Below are 10,000 nucleotides of genomic sequence, written 5' to 3' on the forward strand. Positions count from 1 at the left end.
TGAAATTTAAACTGTACATAAAGAACATGTGATGGCGATGAATAGCTTATGCATTACAAATCATGATAATAAAGTTCAAGGCATTCTAAAGGCGTTTTCTAACAGTATTCAAAATATAGGAGACACTGTAAAAGAAAGTGTAAGAGATTTAACAGTATAATCTCAGAGTGAAGCTGCTGCGTAGCTCAACCTGGATTTGCTCGACGTGGTTTTCTTCTCCCGACCCCTGAACACCCACCTGCTCATTGATGCTTTCACACCTCTGCTCGTAACCATGCAAACCCTAACGATGCATCTTGATGTCTCTAGCCCTTTCCTCTTCCTCTGCCGCGCGCAGGTTCTCAGTACACGCTCACGTTTCCCCATTCCACGAGGTACTGGACTTTCCCGTCCGCCGTTACGCGTCTGGCCAGGATCCTGACCGAGTCGTTCCCGCCCCACCCCATCGGCGTGGGACCCCCCATCCCGACTGTACTGGGGTAAGGTGGCACGTCATGCAGGAAGAGAGACGGGCAGCTTTCATAGCGCTGTCCGGTCGGGTGAGCCGAGGACAGAGAGAATGGAAGGCAGGGGGCTGGAAGTCGACAAGGGTCCTCTGCACTGAAGACAACAAATTAGACATACAAAAAGAACTCAATCTGAAAGAACAGCTCATCTGAATTCAAAATGATGAGTTATTCATCACTATACAGAGCTCAATCTGAAGGAGCAGCTCATCCAAATTCAACATGATGTGGTGTGCATCCTTATACAGTTCATACACTGCACACTTTTGAACCTATTAGGTCATGTATATGAACAAACATTTAAGTAAAATGTCAAGAAAAGTTGTGTTTCTTAATATGTATCTTTGATGGTACAAACATTTATATATATGGTAAAATGTATATAGATAAAGTTGTATATTATATATATATATATATATAGCTAATTAAGTGAGTTTGTGCTTCAATATCAAATTTTTATATATATATATAAATACATATATATAATATATATATATATATATATATATATATATACATATATGTATATATAAATATATATAATGTATATATAAATATAAATATCATATATATGTATATATGGTTAGTGACCAGCAGCAGTGAAAAAAAAAATTATTATAATTATCAAAAATAGAAATATAATAATGCATGCAAGTCAGGACTTGAACACTTTCATTTCTCAAGTTATTTTTCTTACATCCCTACTAGAGTTTTTTTCTTATTTTAAGCAGTAACTGAAAAATGTATCAAAACTGGTAAGAGAAATAAATGCTTAACACATTTTTATATCTTTTCTTGTTTTATAAATAAACTTAATAAAGAATTAATCATTTTAAGATTTAAAGTTATTTTCCTATTCAAATAGATGCAATTTTTTCAGGGTAGTGACCAACAGCAGTGAAAAATAATAATAATAATAATTAACATTATAATAATGATAATAATAAATGAAAATAAAACACAATGAATGCAACATGAAAGAAGTCCATGCGACTTGAAGTCTAAAGCCATATGACGAATTTATGTGAGAAACAAACTAAAATTTAAGTCAATATTTACTGAATCTTTTCATAATTATCGGTTTTGAAATATTTCCAGTAGTATTCAAAAATGCTGCACCTTGTCAAATTGATAAACTTGATGTCTTACTCTGTATTTTAGTTGTTTTCCAGTACAATTATCCAAACATTCTTAAATCAAGAAATTTAAGCTGAGAAATGACAGTCTTGTATCTGAAAAATTAATCACAATTTTATGCATAAAACAAGAACAAATTACTGTCAGTGCAGCCAAAATAAACTTAATAAAAAGGAAAAAAGAATTTATTTTTCTTGCTTGAAGCAGAACTCATAGAAAGCGAAACCTAATGATAGCTTTGTACGAGAAGCAATATTTACTGCTATTTACATTAATATTCAAAAATGCCTTTCCATGTTAAACTGAGGAATGCATGAGATGAGTACAGTACAAAGAAAAGAAAATCAAATAAATAATCATAATAATATTGTGTTACTCTGTATTTAGTTACTTACAAGTACAAATAACTAAACATTTTTAAATCTAGACACATTTATGTAAAATATTGTGAAATGGTGTAAGATATTAAGCCTTGTTTCCTAGAAAAATTGTGCTTAAAACAAGAAACAGTATCTACAAAAGGAGTCCAAATATACCCCTCACTACATATTTGTTCTTGTTTTAAGCATAAACTGAAAAATCATATTAACACCGGTATTTATTTTTCATATATTAAGACATATTTTTCCTGTTTTAAGAATAAACACCTAATTTTGATACGTCCTTCAGAAATTAAGAAGTTTAAGAAGTTTGAATTAAAGTTATTTTCCTATTCGAGTAAACGCAAGTTTCATAAAACAATAAAATATTGTACATGCATATTGCGTACTTTGGCATTACTTCATTTTCAAAGCTTTATAGCCTTATATAAAAAATAAGCATAAAAAAGCATATCGGTTCGAAAAATCACGAGGTGAGTAAATTAGACCAGCTTTTTCATTTCCGGCATTAAACAGACGCATTTTATTGCAGTCTTTATTCACAGACCTGTAATGATGCAGAGTTCTAGACAGGTCCTGAGATCCGTTGTATGAAGGGTGATAGAGCGCGTACATTCTCTTGGGAGGTGAACTGTAATAGAGAAATAAATCAGGTGACGAATGAGGATCACGCTGGGAATTTCATTGCAGTTCAAAGTCGACGTCGACGCGCTACTGACCCCAAACTCATCTCTTCCTCTGGTTTTCTAGGGTTATACAGGCTTGTTCCATCCACATAACCGTGGCAGCATGGCACCAGGTCAATGGCGTTTGTCGCGACTCCCGTTGGACAACTCTAAAAAGACACGAGCGGCGATTTAGAACATCGGTTCATAAAGGGCATGCATTCTATGGATGAAGTAAAATCATACGAGGGGTATTATTTTCATTTTTTTTAACAGTAGCATAGCTGCAGTCAACAACAAAACCAAAAAAAACCCAGTCAGAACGCAAGCTTCGTTCTCGCTCGCAAACAAAACCAAGTCTGTAAATGCCATAATTGCATTAATGCATTAATTCGCGTCGCCTGAATGCCTGTGGCCTCTTGATAATTATAAAAAAAAAAAAATGGAGACCTCCCCAACAGAACGGTTTTGTTCCTAAACGTTGGAAAGCACAAAGGAAAATTAGACTTTCAAATGGTTTTAGGTGATTTCTGCCCATAGTCTTGGATTTGCGGCTGTGTTCGCTGTGTAATGCAGCGCGCGGCGGGAGAGAAGCAGCGGCGTCGCGTGTGACAGCGGTGTAAGGAATCACTCGGCTACACGCGCTGAATCCAAACGACGCCATTATTCTGAGGCACGTATCATTACTAGCAGAGTCAACTGACAATATGCTGTTTGACACGGCAGCTCAAAACTAGAGAGGGCAGATCCCGACCACTCGGGAATTATGGGAACGAACGATCGCGTTAATTGCGTAAGGTTGGGTTCGTTCGTTTTGACAGCTATCTCCTGCTGGTCATAACGACAAGCGTTTGCACGAGACGAGAACTACGTGATGCACGGCTAAAAATAGCTGTTTGTTGTGCCAAAAATGCATTTTTGCTTGCATCATATAAAAAAAAAAAAAAAAAAAAAATGCTTACCACACTAAAGGAAGCTGCGGTCAATAAAATAAAATTAAACTGAAAAAAGCTATTGCAAAACAATAACGCAAAGGGAAAATGTTGTACTTGAGGTGGACGAGGATGACAAAGCTGGAGCATCTGTGCGAAATAATAAAACAGAACAAAAGCAGGACAAAAGAATGTAATAAAATAAAAGAATAATTCTAATTGCAATTGTTACACAAATTAAAAATGTTATAATTGAGATGGATGAGGGAAACAAAGCTGGACTACCTGTGCATTGCTAAACAAAAATAATAATAACTTATGGTATTAAACGTAAAACTATTTTATTTTAGATGCATGAGAAAAACATACACGTTGGACTCAATAAATCAAAATAAATAAATAAATAAAGTGACTCAAAACATGAAAAAGCAACTGAGGTTTATACATCATCAGAAAGCTGAATAAATAAGCTTTCCGTTGATGTTTGTTGGATAGGACAATATTTGGCTGAGATGCAACCGTTTAAATATCTGGAATCTGAGGCTGAAAAAAAAAAAAATGTCTTTAAAGTTGTCCAAATTAAGTTCTTAGCAATGCATATTACTAATCAAAAATTAAGTTTCAATATATTTATGGTAGGAAATTTCCAAAATATCTTAATTATGGAATATGATATTTATTCAATATCCTAATGACTTCTGGCATAAAAGAAAAATGATAGTCGTTTTGATCCATACGATGTATTTTTATATACCCCACCGGCTGGTCACAAATATAACTCTTCTTAAGGTGAATTCATTCAAGGCTGACGTACTTTTGGTGTCGTGAACCTTACGTCAGAAGCTATATTGATGCCGGACTTTAACATCCCACTTGGAATTTTTTGAATTGTAAACCCTTCACTATTTGGGGATATTCATTCGTTGACTTGCAAGGGTAGACAGACCTTGTTGTTTTAGAGTAGCATGTTGCAAAAATAAGTCAAATGAATATGAGGAGAAAAACAAACTCAAAGGGTGAAGCTGGGTGTCTCGTTACTGATGCAGAGGGGGCCTGGCCTCTGCCAGCCGTCTTTTGATTGCCGCTGTTGAAGGCAGACGCACTGACCTGTGTCTCAGTGACCCGGCGCTTTGATTTACGGGCCTCCGGACCCACCGCTCTCCGCTGGCAGGGCAGTGACGTGGGACTGCAGAGAAGATAGCAATTGACTTCAACGTTTGGAAAAAAACCCATTTCGATTCTAATAAATGTAAGTAAAACAATGTCAAAGAAGCAAATGTGAAAATAAAATGATATATTTGGGAAACAAAGTGTCAAAAAGCCATTATATACATTTAAGTATAATGTTTTGTATATGTATTTATATTGCTATATATTTCTAATGTATATTAATGCTGAACATACCACTCTAATTAACACACTGACAAATACAATTATATATATATATATATATATAATTTAATCTTCCTTTAAATATTAAATTAAAAAATGTTAATGTTAAATGTTATTTTATATAAATAAATCATATTGGTTCTGTATTTTTTTAGTAAATATGGTCACAACAAACTGTTTTTCATTTTTGGAATTCCATGAAGGTCAGTAAATAAAATGAATGAGAATAATATTTATTTCTTTAAAGTTAATTCTCCCTAAAAGCAGAAAAGCATAAAAAAATACTGTATTATATTTAGTTTTTTTTATTAATATTTGTTAAAAATAAAAGTCTTAATCTTTTGTCTAAAATCTTAAACCTTTAGTTTTTGGCTTATGTCATAAATCCCTTTTCTCCATTTATTTGTTAGTTTTGGTCCTGTAGGTGTATCTATTAAAATGTCCTCAAAATTGTTTCACTCAGAAAAGCGTCGGCTCCGGTCTCTGACCTTCTCCTGTGGGTGATGTTGATTGGCTGTTCGGCGATGAAAGGTGATTGGTCCGATGACAGAGGGGGAGGAGCCCGAACTTGAAGACCGAAGAGACATTTCTTCTTCTTTATTTCCTTCCCCGAGACAAACCTTTACGACAGAGCAAAATCAGATTGGATTGGTATTCAGCTGCAGTTCTTCAGGGCTCGCTGACAGATTTTTATTTGTCTCACACTTGCCAACTAAAACATCTGATTCAGTTATTTAAGTGCTAGCGTATGAGCGGCATCAACCACAATCCCTGACAGAAAGAAAATGGAAATGGACTTTAAATTATTTATTTTGAAAGACAGACCCACCTTCGGCTATCAAAATACTATTTGCAGAGAGTGAAATCACACACGCACAGTCACTTAGAATGTAAAGCAATTACAGTAATGGTTTTGCAGATATTATTGCAAATATGTAATATATCCCTATGGGCTGCCACACGGAAATCAAGCAGAACGCAGTTTTCGGAGCGTAATCCGTGTCTCACCTGTCTTTGTGGGAATTTAAAGCATTGAGCAGGTTTTGGCAACGGTCTTGCCTCGGTGTGTCTGACAGCTGAGAGACCAAAATATAGAGTCGAATGAAAGGCAGTGTGTAACAAATGCATTTGAAAGGTAAGAGCTCATATTGACCACAAACTGCAAGAGAGAGTATTCAAAACTACACTCAGGAATACATTCAAGTCAACATGAAATCAAAATTGACCCTGTTTACTTCCTTAAAACCTCAAGAAACAGCTCCGCCAGCGCAGGTTTCCTGCTTGTGTGGAAGTGTTTCTAAAAGACGCGATGAATTAAACTGAAGTGCTTCATTTTAGTCAATATCTTTCACGTCAAAGCCATGAATCGTGATTTACAATGATTATGATTAATCACCTATGGAGAGTAAAGGTGTGTCATTGCAAAAATGTATTTACTATGAAGAATAAATTTAAATAAATAAAATATAATTATATAAGTGTTTGTATTAATTCATTTTTATATATATGTATATATATATATATATATATATATATATATATATATATATATATATATATATGTATATATATATATATATATATATATGTGTGTGTGTGTGTGTATATATACAGAGAGAGAGAGAAAATCTGAATTAAAAAATGTATTTATTATGAAGAATAAATTTAAACAAATAAAAATAATTATATAAGTGTTTGTATTATTATATATATATATATATATATATATATATATATATATATATATATATATATATATATATATATATATATATACACACACACACACATTATTAATTACAAGAGTAGTTGTATATTTTTTAAAGTATATATATATATATATATATATATATATATATATATATATATATATATATATATATATATATACAGACACATAACCAATTTCTGGTAGATATCCTGTTTCATTCATAAATATGCCAGATAACAAGAGTAAAATGGGTTGCATTTGGTGTTTCGTGTTGACTTTAAATTGAGCTGTGTCTGTGTATTATTGACTGTATTCTCCTACCGTGCCAAGAAGCAAAGATTCCCAATTTTCATTTGCAAAAGACATGATTTCATGATCGAAATCAAAATACTTCCTCTTGCAGCACAGGGAGAGGTGATACAGCACCAAATGGGCCAAATCTACCCTGCAATCCAACAGAATGAGGATCATCAGGAACTACATTCAGCTCTTCAGATCAGTTCTGCGGTCCGGCGAACAGAACAGAAGCAGCGCTCTTACCAGGTCATTGGAAGCCTCTGGATGGTCTCTGGACCATTTGTGCACACTGAGCACTGGAACTGATAAAAGCTGAAAGGTGAAGAGGAGACACAGATGAAAAGGTTTAGACAGAATTAGCTTAGCAACAGCATGCGCTTAACAACGGCATCAGCCTCACCGGTCTCCATAGAGAAGAGGTTTGGTCAGGCACTGAGTGCAAGCTTCATGAAACCACTGCCCACAACTCCCACACTGCAACATCTTCAGATTCCACCTGACAAAAACAACACGCTTCAATTTAGACACGCTCGCTCCTGAAAAAACATCGCTCTCAACTCAAATGAAAGCATAATAGCTGCGCTTGCTTGTTGTGCAATTCCATTTTAAAGAATCTACTTAATACATTTCCTGAATGCACAGTACAGTGCAGGCAGAAAATATTCAGTCGCTTAAAACACACTTCAAATGTCTGAATGTCATTGCATTGGATTCCGAAATATCAAATCAATTAGCATCTTCAACAAATCACGCTACAGCTTTTTCTCGGCTTTTTTGGAAATAATTTTGCCTAATGTTTTTTAAACAGCTGGTGCATCAGAGATTTTTATGGGTGTACTGTAGGAATGAAACTATTAGCACCGAAAAATACATTTTAAAAACTATATAGACACATTAAAAGTGACAACAATAGACAAAATGATTAAAAATTTTGATTAAATAAAAACAGATTATATAAAAATACTAATTCAAAAATATTAAAGTCTATTCAGAAAGGCTTACCGAGATGTAAATGAGTTTGTTTCTTCATCAGAACTGATTTGGAGAAATTTAGTATTGCAAGTGAATGGGTGCCGTCGGAACGAAAGCCCGAACAGCTGATAAAACATCACAATAATCCACACACCAGTCTATCAAGTAATTTATTGTGAAGTGAAAAGCTGTGTGTTTGTAAAAAAAGAAATCCATAACTAAAGTGCTTTAACTTCAAACCTGCTTCCGGCTAAAATGTGAGTCCATAATCTATAATAACGCTTCCTCCAGCAAAAAAACCAAAAAACAAAAGCTGTTCCCCGCTGTCCTTTTACATAAAGCCGAACCGAAAATTAGTTTAGAGCTGTTTTATACTGTACATATGTGCATATTTCTCTCCTGATTCAGACTTTTTCACTATTATGGATATAAAGCTCATATTTCTAAATTCATTTTTAAAAGCCATTTTTTTCTTGTAAATGCACAGCTTTTCACTTCACAATAAATGCTGGACTGGACTAACTTGTGGATCGCTGTGACATTTTTAACCAGTTTATCGGACTCTCATTTTGACGGCACCCATTCACTGCAGTGCCGCATGTCTCCAAATCAGTTCTTTTAATGAACAAACCAACTAAAATGCCGAGGTGCACTAATACTCCATTCTAAACACGGCCACACACGTGCGAGATTAATATAAGTTGGACTCACTCTCCAGGTCCGGCGCAATAGCAGTAACACTGCTGCTGGTTGGTCAAGTGCTGCGGGTCCCAGTCTAAAGATGACAGCTGATAGGGCAGCCGCACTTTCATGATCTGCATAAGCCGCGCGAAGCGTCCTCTTTTCAACGCTCCCCCTCTCTAGGACAAAAAAAAACATCTCGTCATTCCGATGCATCCCACCTCTCCTGTCATGTAAGCACATTTAACAGCGATTTCATCTGAAGATTGAATTTGGAGAAGACACGCCGAAGGAAGTCATTAATATTTCCTGCTTGGGGTGGGGGTCGGCGAATATGATTTTATCTTCAAATCAGCATGTAAGGCCTGTGAAACGAGCGCGCTGACAGACGGATTAAAGCGCAGGCCCATTTAACGCAGCTCTACCACCGCCATCACCTGCAGAGTGCTGCAATGTAATAAATACGCAGTCAAGTGCAGTAAGCCATGGATACCCTTTACATCTCCGAGCAAGATTAAAGCTTGTGTGCGATTTGAAATAGACCTTGAATGACAACGCTGTCCACGTTTCTAAATATTCGTTTGCGGATCGAGGCGAGGTACAACCTTTGTTGCGACTGCGAAGACACATTGGCGACATATCCAGCTGTTGGGGTCAACTTCAGGTTCGATGGGCGGCGTGTGGCACTCTGGATGATAACCTGGGGAACAAACAAACGCAGCATGAGTAACGCTTTACCTGATACGCAACCCATTTCATTTATATTCGTTATATTACCGTGGCGACATTTGAGGCAGTTTACGAGAGGTTCTTTAAGGGGCGGAGCATCACAGATACAGCACACCTCCTCTCCACCTGAAGAGACTGACCACAAGAAACAATTCATTTAACCTACAGACAACAGCTGGATGTTTCAGTATCTAATATGCGTCGACATTTTGTTGCGATGTTTACTTTATACTAATAATTGCCTAAATTTATTAGCAATTACCATAGTTAAAAAGAAGCTACTGGAAAGGCATTTGCGAATTATGTTTTGTTTATACGTAAATGTTAAAATCTAGAGCTTCCAACCACACTAAATTGGATCAGGTGATTGTGGAGGCGGGACTATGTTTTGATCAACCAATGGCAGAGCGGTGTTTGTAAAAACATGCTTAAAAACAGCCTGCTTTTATTTATTTAATTTTTCTTGCAATTCCGTTCGCAAGAGAGCAACACATCATTTTCAGAATAAACGCATAACGACAAAGTAGCAAATAATAAACTTAAATAAATAACTTCAGTCAGTATCTTTTATAAGTATTTTTTAAACCGCTCTTAATTC

The 10,000-nt window shown here is 35.5% G+C and overlaps 1 protein-coding gene across 2 annotated transcripts in view; it reads right to left on the minus strand.

The window, feature by feature from the left end:
- Positions 1–10,000, minus strand: part of phf1 (PHD finger protein 1) — a 13,336-nt gene that overhangs the window by 1,646 nt on the left and 1,690 nt on the right. The window contains exons 4-15 of one of the 2 annotated variants that reach the window (XM_043260178.1): positions 9,451–9,537; positions 9,279–9,373; positions 8,704–8,852; positions 7,421–7,516; positions 7,264–7,332; positions 7,045–7,168; positions 6,021–6,088; positions 5,501–5,632; positions 4,728–4,806; positions 2,743–2,858; positions 2,571–2,654; positions 1–600 (exon numbers count right to left, since the gene is read on the minus strand). The exon at positions 1–600 is cut by the window's left edge and continues 1,646 nt beyond it. In XM_043260178.1, coding sequence (XP_043116113.1) covers positions 342–600; positions 2,571–2,654; positions 2,743–2,858; positions 4,728–4,806; positions 5,501–5,632; positions 6,021–6,088; positions 7,045–7,168; positions 7,264–7,332; positions 7,421–7,516; positions 8,704–8,852; positions 9,279–9,373; positions 9,451–9,537 — 1,358 coding nt within the window. In that variant the 3' untranslated portion in view covers positions 1–341. The remainder of the gene's footprint in view (positions 601–2,570; positions 2,655–2,742; positions 2,859–4,727; positions 4,807–5,500; positions 5,633–6,020; positions 6,089–7,044; positions 7,169–7,263; positions 7,333–7,420; positions 7,517–8,703; positions 8,853–9,278; positions 9,374–9,450; positions 9,538–10,000) is intronic. The other variant, XM_043260179.1, reaches the window with a different exon arrangement.

This window comes from Puntigrus tetrazona, chromosome 16 (genome assembly GCF_018831695.1).
Source record: "Puntigrus tetrazona isolate hp1 chromosome 16, ASM1883169v1, whole genome shotgun sequence".
Taxonomy (NCBI): domain Eukaryota; kingdom Metazoa; phylum Chordata; class Actinopteri; order Cypriniformes; family Cyprinidae; genus Puntigrus; species Puntigrus tetrazona.